The sequence below is a fragment of the Pelophylax lessonae genome (genome assembly GCF_965119305.1).
Source record: "Pelophylax lessonae genome assembly, chromosome: 1".
Taxonomy (NCBI): domain Eukaryota; kingdom Metazoa; phylum Chordata; class Amphibia; order Anura; family Ranidae; genus Pelophylax; species Pelophylax lessonae.
In genome coordinates this window covers 277277634-277295621 of record NC_138768.1, presented here as the reverse complement: position 1 = coordinate 277295621, position 17988 = coordinate 277277634, and the positions used below count along the sequence as shown (strand labels likewise).

General features: G+C 45.6%; 1 protein-coding gene across 1 annotated transcript in view; it reads right to left on the bottom strand.

Moving 5' to 3' along the window:
- GCN1 (GCN1 activator of EIF2AK4) overlaps nucleotides 1-17988 on the bottom strand; it is a 250315-nt gene that overhangs the window by 143635 nt on the left and 88692 nt on the right. The window contains exons 21-25 of the mRNA XM_082258862.1: nucleotides 13109-13287; nucleotides 12238-12331; nucleotides 4970-5083; nucleotides 3980-4178; nucleotides 3703-3852 (exon numbers count right to left, since the gene is read on the bottom strand). Coding sequence (XP_082114988.1) covers nucleotides 3703-3852; nucleotides 3980-4178; nucleotides 4970-5083; nucleotides 12238-12331; nucleotides 13109-13287 — 736 coding nt within the window. The remainder of the gene's footprint in view (nucleotides 1-3702; nucleotides 3853-3979; nucleotides 4179-4969; nucleotides 5084-12237; nucleotides 12332-13108; nucleotides 13288-17988) is intronic.

The window sequence follows — 17988 nt, the reverse complement described above, 5'->3', positions numbered from 1 at the left end:
CACTTTACGAGAATCTCTTTCTGTAAGGGTCTTGTGTGAAACTGAGCAAAAGGAACCACCTCGAAGGTTGATGCCATCAGACCCAAGGCCCGCATGCAAGTCCGCAGAGAGGACAGATTGTCAACAACAAACGGATCGCCCCCTGCAATTTGTCCGGGGGGGGAAGAAAGACCCTAGCCAAAGCGGAATCCAGAGTCCGGTCCAGTTAATCCAGTCTCATTGAAGTTATCCGGGCAGATTTTTTTAAAATTGATGTTCCACTCAAACTCTTGCATTGTTCGGACAGTGATCGTCAAGTCGCCTAACAGGGCTGAGTAAGAGTCTGCCCTCAAAAGGAGATCATTCAGGTACCCCAGTACCGAAATCCCCCATTGGCGCAGTAATGGCAACACTGCGGCCAGCACCTTGGTAAAGACCCTGGGGGCGGAGGCAAGACCAAAGGGTAACGCAGCAAATAATGAATAGCGAATAGCCTATAGCGGCACAATCAGAATTTGCGATAGCAGATCTAGTACCGCCTCTCAGAGATCCCTTAAACGGTCTGGAGATAGGTGCAGATTGAACCGGAAGAACCTGTTCGACGGTCGAGACCGAAATTCGATCTTATACCCTGACCAGATCAGTTTGTAAACCCATTTGTCATGAAACAAGGAAATCCATGGCTCCGGAAGAAAAGACAGACGTCCCCCCACCCCAGAATCGGGTGAGGGGGCCCCTTCATGCAGATGAAGATTTGTCTGTAATTCCGGATTTGCCTGGCTTTGGTTTACTGGATCATGTCTTCTTGGAACTCCCAGAAGACCTGAACGGCTGTCCTTTCTCTTGCGACCCGGCAGAACGAAAAAGCCACCTATGAGCAGTAAAAGAAGCAGTAAAAGAAGCAGTAAAAGCCCCCTCCCCCCCCCCCCCCATCTAGGACGTGGTGCTTTGCCCATAGAGGATTGAGGGAGAAGAGTACTCTTTCCACCCCTAAGGCCTTTGATCAACTCATACAGGGAGGATCCAAAAAAATACTCCCCCGTAAAGGGAAGGTCAGAAAGAGCCTTTTTGGAAGCCTGGTCTGCAGACAAGGTATTTAAGTCTGAAAAGCCCGGGGGATTCTTCCACCGGGACAACAGTAGACCGATTCAGTCTGGAAACTAGATGATCCACCTTTGGCGGCACGGTCCACCAAGTGGAAACCTTATCCGCGAAGGGATAACGGCATTGAAAACGTTTGGGCACCACTAACATGTGCTTGATGCACCCCCACTGTTCATTGACAATACTGTATTGTCAAAAAGTTCCGAGCAGGGGAACACCTTGCCTAAATTCTGGCATTTGCGGGTGCCAAAAGACACCTGCGTTCCTGACACTGTAGACTCATCCGCTATTTTTAAAGTTTCTCACACTAAAACTTTAAGTGCTTCCACCAATGCACTTTCCCGCACAGCGGCTGACGATGTCCTCTTCGCCATCAGAATGCAATAACACAGAGCCACCAGTGTGGGATGCGTCTGCGTCAGCCACATCTGCCTCAGAATCTGAAGAAACAGCAGAGGGAGGCGAAGGCAAAGGGTGCTTATGGCTAGTTTTACTTTTTAAAACAAATCGACTTTTGACACCAGGCTTTTCAAAACTGCTGTAAAAGCCGACAGGGGCTGTGACCCAGAGGGTTCCGTAGCCGCACTGAGGGGGTCTATAAGTGAAATTTTGTCCTGGGACTCCATTTTACACTGAAAATAAAAAGATGCAGTGTCACTTAAAAAATTTGCAAAAAAACGCGATCGCACCGCTGCACTAGCAGTACAGCAAGTCCAAGCCCAACACAGTCTGTCAGCAGTTTGTGTGAGGAAACCTACAAGAGACCCCAAAAAACATTACCAAACCGATCAGGAGACTTGCAGGAACGATCTGTACAGCAGAAAGAAAGATCTGACACAGGAAATAAAAAGCACCTGGGTCATGCCTAGAGTATTTAGTGTCTGCCTTTGCTGTCCAGCACTGTGGACTACAAGAAAATGGCCGCCCCATGCAGTCCTATGGGGAAATTTAAGAAAATGGCTGCCCATGCAATACAATGAAGAGATTCTAACATTTACGCAGAGCAAGTCTACAGCAAAATGGCTGCCCCCATGGTGTGCCATGCGGTCAACAGGTCCCCCGTGGGGGGGGGGGGGGGGGTCAGCAGAAAAAGGCATCAGATGGTCCCCAGGAGGAGACCCCACCAGAAAAAAACGAAACCCGCCCCTCGCCCTGCCGCAGCAGCCGCAATATATCAGCTCCCCAAAGGGAGGAACCTGTCATCGGAGGGGGGGGCCTGGTATACTCGAGAGGCCAGGGGAACCGAGGGATACCCGAGGGTCCAACTATTCCACGGAGGGGTCCTCATCCACCCCGAGACTGCCACAGAATAGGGGGACACTTACTCACCATACCACAATGTCAGGTGGGCGCCACTCCTAACAGACTACCTCCAGCCAGGGGGTAGGCTGTGACTTAGGGCATTCCAGGTCTCGCAGGCTCGTCCCCTTTCAAGGGGGCTCTATCATGGCAAGGCCTAATGCTGGACTATAACCTGCTCAAGCTCGCTGGCCAGGCTGGGAGACCTTAAGGATCTAGAATATCCAGTCTGAAACCTAGCCGGCTGTTGCTTGTAGTTCTCCAGGAGCTCTACTAAAAAAAAAAAAAAATTACAAAAAAGGTTCCCAAAAATTAACAGCTAAGACCGAAGTCCCAACAGGGAACTAGGTCCTACTCCTAAACTAGGTAGAAACAAACTGAGGGCTGTAGCAGAGTGTGTGAAGTTATGCCTGCAGGGACAGCCCCATAGGCGTGGTAAAGCTTTTTCCTGTGTAGTGTCCTACTCCTGTAGGTGGCAGCATAACCCAATGGTCAAGAAGATATGAAGCTGCGTCTGTCAATGAATGATAAAGTAATATTTATCCGCAATATCCCTCGAGAAATCTATGATCTATTAATTCCACTGTATCAGAATGATAGAACACTGTATGAGCTTTGCTTAGATTTGGATTCCAAGTACTTCAATGTAGGAGACAGACAGTCTGCTACCGGGGTCTTCTGCTAATGTCTGTTTAATAAGGTGTTCCGTGTTTATACTTCGGATAATGCGTATTGTACTTTGTTTTAGCCTTGTTGCAGTGCTGAGTTAATTAGCATGTTAATTATAACATTGTCTAGATGTGGATTCCCATTCACCTATTGTTTCTGTCAAGATGGCTAATTAGCTCAGGTTATGTTTCTGTATACAATTTCATCTGCATATGATAATGTAATCAGGCTCACCTGACCTGGTGGGGTATATATTCTGTATGAGTTTGTTCAATAAACAGCATTTCCTATTGTACCCTTTAAGACCTGGCTGATGTTCGGGTAACCAAGGGCTCTGATCACTGATTTTCTTGGGAGTTGGGAAAATTATAATGGATATACTCGATCGGAGTATAGGGGATCCGTTACAACTATGATTTCCACCAGTGTGTACTCCATGGTATTCTCTATACACTTGGCAATCCTACACAGATAACACTTCACTATTTTGTATCTCCACTGAAAGTTTTGTTTTTGCTTCCCAACCCAAAGACATTTCAATGCAACGTCAAACAGAGTAGGCATGGACACATGAAAGAAAGGTGAAGAGGAATATTATGTGAAAGGTTCTACTCTTGCACATTTCAAGTTCTAGCAATTAAAATTTGTTACCTGGGTCTTCCTTGCGTTTGGGCACAGTGTAAGAATGTAAGAGGTTTACTGCTCTCTTCACAGCTACTGGCAGCTCTTCCTGACACCAGGCAGCATCCAAGTTACATTCTGGCTTCAACAAGCGAAGAGTTATGTAAGCAGCCAATTTCCCTATGGAATAAAAACAGATATTACTGCCAATTCTCTGAAAAATGCAAAGGATGCAAGGCTTTAACAAAACATACTTTTTTTTTTTTAAACTGCTCTGTGAGTCATTATAGAAAATAAGGATGTTTACCAAATGATTTTAAATTGGCTGGCATGACACAAGCAGCAAACTGCACAAATGGACCAAGGATCCGAGCAGCAGCTAATGGAGACTTCAACAATGAGATAAAGCAGCTAGTCAGAACAGGAATGTGCTGAGAAAGACCAGGGGGGCTCTGCTGTATTATACAGTCCAGAAGTCGAATATTGTTTTCCAACTCTGTGTCCAACTAAAAAGAAGAAAAATGAGATTAAAGTATACAAGAATAGACGCACAATCAGAAAAGTACGACTTCAAAACACAACATAAATAAAATATATGATGCTGGGGAAAACCGCATTAAAACAAACCTACTGCTTTGCTCTACAAGGGCAAAGCACAGATTGACATTAAGCTAATATGCAAAGCTGTGAAATGTTCACCTTGCAGTGGCTCCAGGCTCCCTCTAACCACCAGCAGTGGCACACATCTGAGTGAGGAGGGTAGGATCTGTGCAGTGGCAGAGCCACTGAGCCATTGGTTCAAAGTCACCTATTAAGAGAGCCAACTAGCAACTTGGTTGACCTGCTTTACATACAGTATTACAGAGGGGCGTAGAATAATTTTGCAGCGTCATGCAAACCCCCACACACAATTTTTAAGTAGTTTCAACTCATTTTCAATTGCACAACTTTCCAAATAGGACGAGCCAACCAACCATCAACAGTTTTCAGGTTTAGAAACTGTTGATGGTGGACTGCATTGATCTGTTCTTTAAATTTAGCAAAAGAAAGAGGTCTGCATTTATCCAGCAATACCATATACGTTAGTTCTGCTTGAGATATTTTCTGAACTTTAATCTTCCTGATTTACTATAGAATAATGGCTTTAGATGAGCTGTATAGAACCAGCGTATATAGCAAAAGGCTCAAGGTTGGTCACAGTGTGAACCTATGGATATACTACAACACAACTTTCCAGTGGAGGCGATTGTGGTGTAATTCTTTTCTTCCCAGATACTACTTCTTGCTATCTGCTTACCTGCAGCAGCTTCTTTCGGATCTGACTCTCCTTTTCCATCTGTGCCTGCAGCATTTCCTTTTGTTTACTTGATAACTGAACCTCTTCTTTTATCCCTTTCTTCTTCTTAATCTCCTACAGAAAGAGGACCATTAAAATCTATTAAATGTTTCTTCAACTCAATCAGTGTACCAAGTGAACAAAGACAGATAGTGAACAAAAAAGCAACTTTGGACAGCTGGAGATTCCTGAACCCTTAAAGTGGTCGTAAACCTCACACAAGAAATATGAACAAAGCATATCCCTCTAGTGTGCTTGTCTCAATTAAATGCACTAAGTGTCATTTCTGTCTGCTGCTTCTTTCTTCTGCTAGCTACACGAGTCACTTCTGAAAGTTTTTCTGACACTAAGAAAAATGGTGACAGGGGAGGGATCTCCAGTGGAATGACAGCCTCAGCTCTTTTCCTGTGTGCTGTGTGAAGGGGGGGTGTGTCCCTTCCCTCCAATCAGCTCTCAGAACTCTCCTCACTGAGCTCAGCAGAGTTTAAATTCAGCTCTCTGCCCCCTTTTTTCTAACAGTTTAAACAAGCTGTATGAATTCTGGACTTTGAATGGCTGTAGAGGAGAGAAAACCAAATAAACAGGTATAACTATGTAGCAGGTATTTGTTTCATCTCTGTGTATGACCTGAGGCCAGTCACTTCACTTGGTATATGTAAAGATTTACAAACACTTTAAAGGGCTTATTTACACTTGAATTGACTAGTACACAAAGTGCCTACCGCTTCAATATGCTTGATATGTTTTTGATGCTTTAGTGATGCTTTTTTGAAGCTTGACAAATGCCATTTGTGTGTGTTGATTTTCTCTTTTTTTTAAAGTGGCCCAGTAAAACCCCTGCTCAGACTAAGCAGATCCCCAGCACATTAGTATCCCTGTTCAACATATGCCCAGCTTATTTGTATTCTCATTCAGCAGATCCCCCAGCATACATTAGTACCCACATTCAGCAGACCCCCCTGCTCAGTAGTACCCCCAGCTTTGCTGATCTCCCGCTCAGTAGTAACCCCCAACTCTGCCGATCCCCCACTTAGTATTAACCCGCAGCTCTGCTGGTCCTCTGGTTTGCTAATCCTCTTCTCTCTCCATGTTGCACATCATGTGTGTTGTCTGCTAGTTGCTCTGCTCCAGTCCAGATCCCACTCACCTTTCTGCTTCTCCACTCTGCACACCAGATGTGACATCTGCACCAAACACTTCCAGAATGCATACACATGAACCGGAAGTGACTGCTGACAAAGTCTTTCCGGTTCACTTGTTGGTTTCCCAGTGCATCTCATACCTGCAATACCTCCAAAATAAAGTGAAGCCAACACTCAATAAAAGCCCCTCAAAAGCTTCAGGTGCTGTAAGCGAGCATTGTAATAGACTTCTATGGAGGCTTAGAAGTACCAAGAAAGCAACATGGGTTATCATTGTTAAAGAAAAGTAAAGCAAACATAACCTGTGAACAGGACTGTAAGCTTATCATTTTATTTAGTAACAGGTGCTTTGATTGGCATTCAGAGTACTTTAAAAAAGCATGTCCAATACCACATTTTGAAGCATGTGGAAAAAAGTCCTAAGGTTAATTGTGTGGAAGTGACTTTCCAAAATTTGTTTCATTATAAAATTTTGAGGGAAATTAAGCGAATAATAAATTGTGCTCTGACTGAAAGACATCAGTTTTAACATAAGCATCTTCTGCATTCTGTGCTTTTTTGAAAGACACTCGTATGAACTGTTCAGGTGTCAATCATTAGTTCAGTCGGCAGTTTCATTAAGGGGAGGGTAAAACAACATGATGTGGGACTCCATAGAAAATGCCTTGCCTCCTATGTGCCCGATTCACGGTGTGCAGGCATGGTACGCTGACAAAAAAAAAAAAAAAAATAGTACTGCATACAGTACCATTTTTTTTTTTTTTTTTTTGTGGAGCGCAAGACAATTTTCTTGCCTCGTCCGCAATTGAACTTGAAATGTCTGTGTGACTTCAATAAAACTGGATTTGTGTAAGAACTTATCGTAAAATCCTTTTCTCTTGAGTGCATTGACAGAGGCAGCTCTCATACTTCTTAGCCATTGGGTTATGCTGCCCCCTGCAGGAATAGTGCTAGGCAGGAAAAAAAGCAATTCACCACACCCATGGGGCTGTCCCTATAGGCATAACCCCACACACTTTGCTCCAGCAAAACAGTTTTGTTGCAAGCAGTGAAAGAAGACACAAAACCATCTTCATTTCAGAGGGGCGGGTGCTGCATCTGTAAAAAAACTCAAGAGAAAAGGATTTTACAGTAAGTTCTTACAAAAATCCAGTTTTCTCTATCGTCCATTGACAGACGCAGCTCTCATACTTCTTAGCCATTGGGGCGCCCCAAAGCAGTGTAGGCATGAGGGGTGGGGCAAACGCAACCAGATAGTAAACGTAAACTCCAAAGGCTAAACTTAGCCAACTAGGTAACAAGGAGCTCACCCAAGAAAGAAAAAATCCCTAAAGAGAAATAAAGGAAGCTCTTATGGTCAGCAGCCTGCAAAACCTTGCGGTTAAAGGAAGCATCCGAAGATGCCAACAAATCTACCTTGTAGAATTTTGTAAAAGTGTGCACAGACAACCAAGTCGCTGCTTTACAAACTTGCACTACTGAGGCCTGATGACGAAAAGCCCAAGAGGCACTCAGCACTCTAGTAGAATGCGCCTTCACAGGGAAAGGAGGAACCTGACCCTTCACTGAAAAAGCCTGAAAAACTGTCTGCCTGATCCATCTGGATATGGTCACAGCAGACGCAGCCAAACCTTTCCGAGGTCCTTCGGTAAGAACAGAGTCCACTTTTCTAAAAGACTCAGTTACCGTCAGATAAACCCTGATCGCACAAACAACATCCAGGGAGTGCAAGGCAATTTCCTTGGGATGCTTAGGACATAGGGAAGGCAACACAATGTCTTCATTGAGATGAAAAGTGACACCATCTTAGGAAGAAAAGACGGATTAGGCTGGAGATCCACTTTATCTCTGTAAACCACCAAATAAGGCAAACGAAAGGACAAAGCCGTCAACTCAGACAGACACTCAGCAGGCAGAAGTAATTGTCTATAGAAAGGCAACCTTCTTGGATAAAGAAAGCAGAGAAATTTCCCTAATGTTCTTAAAAAGGAGGCTTTTGAAGAACAGACCGAACCAGATTGAGATCTCACGGAGGCAACAGGGATCTCTGTGGGGAGCCAGATGATGCACCCCCTGAATAAAAGTGGGAATTAGGCCATTAGTAGCCAATGGACGTTGGAAGTAAACGGCCAAGGCCGACACCTGGCCCTTGATAGTGCCCAAAGCTCAACCCCTTTTTGTAAAAAGGCCAAAACCCTAGCTAGAGAGAACAAGCGAGGGTGCAGCTGCAGCAATTCACACCATGAAATCCGAGTCAGAAAGACCTCTATTCCTCAACACCTCATTTTCAACAGCCATGCCATTAAAGCCAGCGTCCGTAAAGCAGGATGGAAGATCGGTCCCTGGGACAGCAGATCCTCTCGCAGAGGATCGACGACCATTTTTACGAGGTCTGCATACCAAGACCGACAGTCTGGGGCCACCCGAATTACCAGAATTCCTTCCAACGCCACCCTGCGAAGAAACCTCGGCAGGAGTTTGAGCAGAGGGAAGGCATAAAATCAACAGATACTGGCTCCAAGTAGCCACTAAAGCATCTGTGGAGTCGGCCAGAGGATCCCGAGACCTGGCCACAAACCGCTGGACTTTTCTGTCGAGGCAAGACCCAAACAGATCCACCTCCGGAGTCCCCCACCGTGCACACAGGAGATGATTAATCTCCGCATGAAGGGACCATTCCCCTTGATCCAGCACCTGGCGACTCAGGTAATCCCCTTGCCAATTCTCCATACCCGGAATGTGGAGTGCAGAAAGAGCCGGAAAACTGTCTTCCGCCCATACCAGAATCTCAGCCACCTCTTTGGCCGCCAAGACACTCTTGGTGCCCCCTTGATGACTGATGTAAGCCACAGCGTGGCATTATCCGATTGTATCCGAACCAGAGAACCCCGTAACCGACTCGTCTAGTGAAACAGGCAAAGCTTGATCGCTCTGAGCTCCAGAATATTGATCGGCAAGGAAGACTCCTCTGTCAGCAAGTCCCCTGGGCACAGAGCTTCCCTAGCACTCCACCCCATCCTGACAGGCTGGCGTCCGTGTTGACCACCATCCAGAACAGCGGCAGGAAAGACTTGCCCTGACACAAAGCTGGCGACTGGATCCACCAGGATATAGCCGACCTCGTGACATGGCTCAAAGACATGGCTCAAACCTATCTTCTGGTCCAACGACCGTGGATCCCTGTTCCATTTTGCCAGAATCTTTTTGCATAGGCCTCGAGTGAGATTGAGCAAACGGGACCGCCTCAAAGGTCGATACCATCAGACCCAGGGCTCTCGTGCCAAGTCCGCAGGGAAGACTGATCGGTTTCCAGCAGCAACCTGATCCCCCCCCTGCAACTTCTGAAGTTTTTCCAATGGAAGAAAGACCTTCGCCAAGGCGGAGTCTGGAGTCAGCCCCAGATAAGTTACCCGTACGGAAGGCGTCAGAGCAAATTGTTTTTAAAATTGATCGTTCACCCAAATTCCTGAAGGGTCTGAACCGTAATTGAGAGGTCGTCCAACAGATCCAAGTGAGAGTCTGCTCGTAACAGGAGATCGTCTAGATATCCCAAGATTGCAATCCCTCTCAGACCTAACAAGGCCAACACCGTGGGCAGGACATTGGTAAAAACTCTGGGAGTGGAGGAGAGACCAAAGGGTAACGCTACAATTTGAAAATGCTCCTCTGCCACTGCAAAGCGGAGGAATCGCTGATGTCCCTCAAAGATGGGGACGTGCAAATACGCATCTTTGATCTCGATGGAGGCCAGAAATTCCCCGATTCAAAGATGCCACCACTGACGAATGGACTCCATTCGAAACTTTGCACAAAGCGGTTCAGCGCCTTGAGATCCAGATCTTGTACCCAGAACGAATCAGTTTGAGAACCCACTTGTCGTGAACAAAGGAAATCCAGGGTTCCTAAAAGAAGCGCAGACGTCCCCCCCCACCCCAGAAACGGGTGAGGGCGCCCCTTTATGCTTAAAAGGACTTGTCCGCAGAACCGGGCTGACTGGTCTTGGGCTTGCCCCAGGGCTTCTTAGTCCCTCCAGAAGCTCTGAATGGCTTACCTTTTTCTTGCGCCCCGGAGGCACGAAAAAAAAAACATCTAGGAGCGGTGAAGGCAGGTTCCTGCTTTTTACAGGGTGCTTTACTTTTGGACGATTGAGGAAGAAGAGTACTCTTCCCACCAGTCAGACCCTTGATCAACTCATCCAGTGAGTCGCCAAATAATTGCTCTACCAGAAAAGGAAGATCTGTTATGGCCTTCTTGGAAGTCTGTTCAGCCGACCAGCTCTTCAGCCAAATCATGCATCTCAAGGCAATCCCCACAGCCGACATTCTAGCCACTGGGGAAGCCACATCCAAGGACGCATCACACAGGAACACCAGGGCCTGGGCCATCTGGTCCATCAGCTCCGGGTGGAACTATGTCAGGATCCAAGTTCCCTTTCAGAATCTTCACCCATTCCGTAACTGTGACACCAAAACAGACACAAAAGCCGGTTTCAGGATAGAACCCGCCAACACATGAAGATGGCGGGAAAGGGATTCCACCCGCCTGTCCACCGGATCCGTAAAAAACGGGGAATCTCCCACAAGCACTATTTGTTCAACCTGGAAACAGGATGATCCACCTTAGGCGGCACTGTGCAACGGTTGGAAACCGTCTCAGCAAAGGGATAACGGCGTTTAAAGCGATTAGGCACTACTAACACGTGCTTAATATGCCGCCATTGGTCATTAACAATATCATGAAAATTCTCGGGACAAGGAAAAATCTTGCTCGATTTTTGGGTCTTGCTGGAGCCGAAAGACACCCGTGTCCCTGCCGGCGTAGGCTCATCTGCAATTTTTGAAGTTTCCCTTACTGAAACAATCAGGGCTTCCATCAAGGCGCGTTCCCGTGCTGCAACTGAAGAGGACAGGTCCTCTTCAACATTCGATTGCGAGGACAGCAATCCCTCAGGTAGGGGGGCATCCTTGGCGACCATATCAGTCTCTGAATCAGAGGACCCCACCAATGATGGTGAAGGCAGCGGTCGTTTGCGGCTAGTAACCTTTTTCATTACAAAATCGACCTTGTTCGCCAGTCTTTCCATTGCTGCTGAAATCACGGTCAGCGACTGCGATCCGGAAGGTCCGGTAGTAGCACTAAGGGGGTCTGAGGGTGAAATCACCCCCTGGAACTCCATAGTGATGCACAGGAAAAAAAGTAGTGCTGTCACTTTAACGCCGATCACCGCGGTCTGCGGAGTCCCGCTTAAATATATACAGATAGCAGAGTGCACAGGGATATGCCCACAAAGACCTCAGTACTTTACCACCTTCAGAGAAAACCTCCTGAATCGATCTGCAGCAGGAAGTGAGAATCACATGAAATACTATCAGCCTGGTATGTGAAAGGTCACGCTGCCTGTGTAGCTCCATAGGGCTACACAAAAATGGCTTCAAATGCAAGTCTATGGGAAACCCAGGGAAAATGGCTGCCCCACACAAGTCAATGGGGAAAAACAGTGCTATTGCCCACACTAGAGATTGCGGCGCCCACAGCGTGCCATGCGGTCAGGGACCCCCAATATGTAGGCCACAAGAGATCTACAACCAGACCCAGCAGGAAAAGGTACCAATTTCCATTGCCTATAGGGACAGTCCCGTGGGCGTGGTGAATTGCTTTTTTTCCTGCCTATTACTACTCCTGCAGGGGGCAGCATAACCCAATGGCTAAGAAGTATGAGAGCTGCGTCTGTCAATGGAGGATAAAGTTTGTTAAAAAAAAAGAAAGTGCGATACAGCGAGCTCAGCGCATCATCACTGCACTGATCTCAGCTCCATTGCATTGCAATGCAACGGCTGGTGTGAATGAGCCCCAATAGCTTTGCTTCATATGAAGAAAGAAAATATAAATGCAAAGTAGCACTGTATGTATTAAATGTTCGAAATCAAAGAAAGTACTGTTCAGAGTATTTAAGTAAAACTTGCAATACAGTCAACTTAATAAAGAGCCTGCATGAGATTTAAATAATTTCTTAATGATGTGCAAAGAAAGAGAAGCAAACACGGGCATTCCTTGTGTAAAAGACTAAGCAAATTAAAACTAAAAAACCTCTTTTAGCTCCAATTCGATGATCTGCTCCTTGAAAGAATAGGCTTTATTCTCCCTCTTCATATTGGCCTTTTTTAAACTATCTTGTTGAGCACTGGAAAAACAAAACAGTCACCAAGATGATAAACAATAAGAATTAGTATATGCAATGTGTTTTTTTACGGGTTACTTCTATCTAGCACTGAAATCATTAAAACATACTGGCGATTGTCATGTTCATAATTAAAATGGTATGCAAACTTTAATTGAAACCAAACTTTATTTTAGATTGGTCCAGTTTAGCTATCTTCCTACATACAAAGGGCTGTTGGGGATGCTAAATATTTTAGTAGTCTTCATAGCAGATTTATTGTTAGCTTTGATGTTCCAGGCTCTGCTTCTGTAACTTGCAGGAGCAGCATTTGTAAACATGCAACATTTACCCGTTGAGCCTGCCAGAAATCCAGTAAGCTATAATTTTCTGTGACCTCTACCTTTACTGTACTAAAAACATAAACAGTGTTATCGGTGCAGTCAAGTTCATCTCTGCAGGCTATGGAACACCCCAGTTCTGTAATCTTAATCTGTCCTAGGGTGACATTGCTACTCCTCCACAGGTACAGTACAGTAAAATAGTTTTGTTACAATAGGAAATGAACTGTGCTTCTGGCAGGATCACCAGCTGAAAATAAAGGCAAAATAGCCTGAGAAAAGAAAACTAATGTAGCCACCTTATCTAAGAGCTGACAAGCTGCAATACAATTCATTTCTATTCTTGGTTTAGATGCGCTTAAATAAAATGCAATACAAGTCTATTACAAGATGACTGTAAATATCAATACTTCCTTTTCCCCTTTAACAGAAAATCTATTTATTTCTAAGAGGTACTTACCTTTGCAAAATAGATTGGTCATACAGCTCCCCCTCAGGAGTTTGCATAATGGCATATTCTTCTCTAGTGATTTGATACAAGGCTGGATTTTGTAGAGATTCAGTTATGATTTCGACTAATTGAGGAAGAACTTTGTGTGAAGATATTCGAGCCAAAGTACCAGCTGCATTCAGGACTGCCTACAATAAACATAATATATTTTCAAATATCTTCTTACTTGGTGTTGGGGTTGCATAAGCATTTTAACTGTTCGATTTTAAAATAAAATGCTATTAAAGTAGGACTTCACCCAAAGGGAGAAGTTCTGCTTTTATACCTTCTGCCCCCTTTCTCTGCCATATTTTGAATATATATATATATATTTTTTATTTTTTTTGTTAAGGTGGGGGGGGGGTAATCTTGTTTTGAGAAGTACCCGCTGCGACCGCCAAGGCCCCCCGCCCTCTGTCCACAACCTTATGGGACACATCAAAAAGTCCCACCCAGGGAGAGGCAGGTCCATTCACAAGACCCAGTGCAGGTTGCACAGTGGAGAGCAAGCTGGTTTATCACAGTTAACATGCCTGTGATCCCCAAGACCGATAAAAAAACATCCTGGTTGAGGACAGCGCTAGATCCCTGGATCGGTGAGTGTCTGTTAAATCAAAAGTGAGCCACTACAGTGTAGCTGTGTCTTTGTAGCTGCAGACTTTGGATTTTTGGAAACCTGGCTGAAGCTCTTCAAGTTCATTTCATTTTCTGCTGTCTTACAAATTTTCTGTTAACTGTACAAACGACAGTCTACTACTATATTTTATATACACGCATATCAATCTTGGGGAGCCCACGATAATCCCCCTAGCAGGTTAAAGCAAACAGTACTTAACAGGCAAACAGAAAAAAATAGCTTATTCACAGCAAACAAAAAAATCCATCAATTACTGGCACAGAAATTAAGGCTCAGCTCACTGCCAGTCACACTCTTCCCTTAACAAGTTCAACAACTGTATTAAGCTAGCTTACACTGCTTCCCTCCCTCAGATGTGTTCTGCTCTACTCCAACTTACAGACAGATCTTGGCCGTTTCCTCCTCCTTTTCTGGACTCCCTGTCAGGAACCATGAATCAGACAGACAGAAAATGCAGTAAAATCACACCTTTAGTGCCGGTTCACACTATAGCGTGTGCGGCGATCGCATGTAATATCGGAGCGCACTGCTCCTTCATTACTGCGATCGGATGTGCAGTGCGAATTCAGCCATACACTTTGTATGGCTAAATTCACACTGCACCCGCACAAATGTCGCACAAGGCATTTTTTCAGCCGCATCAGGATCGGATCGCACAGTGGTTCACACTTGTGCGATCCGATCCTGTGCGAACTGTCAGATCGCACTGCGATATGCGATCAAACTGGGGGTGTCGTTAACATTTCATTGACACCCCCAGCGTATCGCATATGGCAGTGTGAACTCGCAGCCTTCCCGCATCGCACAAGTGTGACCCAGCACTTAATGTAATGGTAAAAAATGTTACAGAACAGCAACGTAGTTAAAACATAACCCAGGGGTCGGAAGTCAAAAGAGGAAATCAGACGAGCCAGTGATGAGGAAACCATAAATCAGCATAGTCAGGGGCAGAGGAACAGGATCAGGAACCAAAAAGGGACGTCAGCCGGATAGTTTTTCACAGGAACACAGCAGAGAAACTCCAGATAGGTTGACCAGCCGAAGGCAGGAAAGGGATGAACAAGATGGCTTAAATAGCCAGAAGGGGCTGGCTGTAGGTGAGACTGACAAAGAGATAATGTTAACCAGGTGAGCCACTGAGCAAACGAGTGCTGACAATTATTCGACAGCGGAGCAGCCTGAGCACAGAGAAGAGAGCTGCTGCGAGCCCAGCCCCGACAGCACCCCCTCCTCAATGACACATCCCCCCCTCCCCTGCGAGGGGCACCAGGTTTAAGGGGTAAATGTATATGGAAAACACGGAGGAGGACAGGGGTATGTACGTCCGAGGATGAGACCCAAGAGCGTTCCTCTAGACTATATCCTCTCCAATGAACAAGGTACTGTATGCGCCCACAGAACCTACGTGAGTCAATGATCGACGGTATCCCATACTCCTCATGGTTCTCAACCTGAACAGGGCAAAGGCGTAATACGGATGTGGTGAAGCGGTTGCAAATAAAAGGTTTTAATAGGGAGACATGAAATACATTCAAAATACCCATGTTAGAAGAAAGGTCCAAAGCATAAGCCACTGGGTTGATCCTACGGAGAATACGGAAAGGCCCAATATACTGCGATGCGAGTTTCAGTGAGGGAACACAGAGTCAGAGGTTACGAGATGAGCGCCAGACCCTCTCCCCAACCTGGTAGGAAGGCGCAGGTAGGAGTCGGCGGTCAGCATGAAGTCTGTACCCATTACTTGCACGTCGCAAGGACTCTTGGACCTGCAAACAAGAGGAGCGGGGATCACAGAGATGCTCCTCTGTCAGAATTTTTTGAGGAACAAAATGGGTCAGGCAACATGGATGGCTGGAAACCATAATTCGACAAACTAAGAAAATCACTTTTATAAGCAAACTCTGCCCAAGGTAAGAGGTCTGACCAATTGTTATGGTGGTCAGAAATATAGCAACGTAGGAACTGCTCCAAGGCTTGGTTGGCTCAATCTGCGGCTCCATTGGACAGTGGGTGATACGCCAAGAAGGAAAATGGGATTTTTGACTTATCGTAAAATCCATTTCTCTGATGTTCATTGACAGACACAGCTCTTCATCTTCATGACTGTAGGGGTATACTGCCCCCGCTACAGGAGTAGGACACTAGGCAGAGGAAAAAAGCTTGAGCACGCCTATGGGGAAGTCCCTGGGGCTATATTCCCACTCCCAGCTATAGGCACTCAGTTTTGTTACAAGCAGTGTCAGAAGAAAGCCAACTCCACAGAGGGGTGGGTGCTGTATCCATCAATAAACATCAGAGAAATGGATTTTACGGTAAGTCACAAATCCCATTTTCTCTTTTGTTCATTGATGGATACAGCTCCTCATTTTCTTGACCATTGGGACATCCCAAAAGCAGTGTCAAACCTTTTAGGGGTGGGAACAGCAAGAAAAAAAATTCCCAAGACTAAACCGTAGCCAACCAGGTAACATGGAGCTCAACCATAAACTAATGGAGCTCATCTGAAAAAAAGCTTGAGCACACCTATGGGCCAGTCCGTGGGGTATATTCCCACCCCCTGCTATGGGTATTCGGTTTTGTAACAAGCAGTGTCAGAAGAAAAAAAAATCAACTCCAAAGAGGGGCGGGTGCTGTGTACGTCAATGAACATCAGAGAAATTTATTTTACAGCAAGTCAAAAATCCAATTTTCTCTTTCATTCATTCACGGACACAGCTCTTCATTTTCATGACCGTAAGGATGTCCCAAAGCAATGTCAAATATGAGGGGTGGGAACAGCAGAAAACAAACTTCCCCAAGGCTTGGAGCTCAACTGTTAAAACCTGGAGCACACCTGTTAAAAATCACCCTCAAAGAGGACTCCAAACAGCAGCCTGCAAAACTTTGCGGCCAAAAGAAGCATCTGCAGATGCCAACCCATCCACTTTAAAAAATTTTGTGAATGCAAGCACAGATGCCCAGGTCGCCTTCAAAAACTGCAACACTGACGCCAGAAGACGGAAGGCCCAGGAGGTACTAAGCGCCCAAGTAGAGTGTGCCCTGACCGGGAAAGGAGGAACCTGGCCCCAATAGAATAAGCCTGAACCGGTCTTTCTGCTCCATCTGGAAATGGTCATAGCGGAAGCAGCCAGCCCCTTGTAAGGTCCATCCGTGAGGACAAATAGAGAGTCTGACTTCCTAAATGACTCCGTAGCTACCAGGTACACCCTTATTGCCTGAACCACATCCAGGGAATGCAAGGCAACTTCCTTAGGATGCGTAGGCTTGGGACACAGGGAGGGCAACACAATGTCTTCATTCTGATGAAAATCGTAGATGACCTTTGGAAGGAACGACGGACATGGCCGAAGAACCACCTTATCCCTGTGAACTACAAGATAAGGTGAACAACAGGAGAGCGCCTCCAGCTCAGACACCCTGCACGCAGAAGTAATAGCCACCAAAAAGGGCCACCTGGGACAAAGTAAGCAGGGGAATCTCCTGAATATTTTCAAAGGGAGGTTGCTGGAGAACTGACAACACTTAAAAAACTGAATACCTATAGCAGAAAGTGGGAGCATACCCTCATGGACTGCCCCATAGGTGTGCTCAATCTTTTTTATGTGCCTAGTGTCCTACTCCTGTAGGGGGCAGTATAACCCTACGGTCATGAAGATGAAGAGCTGTGTCTGTCAATGAACATCAGAGAAATGGATTTTACGATAAGTCAAAAATCCCATTTTCCTTCTCGGCGTATCACCCACTGTTCAATGGAGCCGTAGATTGAGCCAACCAAGCCTTGGAGCAGTTCCTACGTTGCTATATTTCTGACCACCATAACAATTGGTCAGACCTCTTACCTTGAGCAGAGTTTGCTTACAGTCATGAAAATTAAGAGCCGTGTCATTCAATGAACAAAAGAGAAAGCGGAGTTCCCAATTGCGCACAAAAGGCTCGCAAAAACCTGGACACAAACTGGCTACCCCTGTCTGAGATAACCTTGGGTAGCCCATGTAACCGAAAGATCTCCTGAGCGAAAATGGATGCCAGTTCTTTGGATGTAGGCTAGGGATCGATCGATATCGGTTTTTCGTTGCCGATACCGATATTTTGGCCATCGCATATCTGTATCGGCCAATATTTTGTACATTTAAAGTTTTGAAAAATAAAGACAATTTTTTACACAAATCTGGTACTGAACATGTTAATTTTTGTTTAATTGTAATGGTTGGCT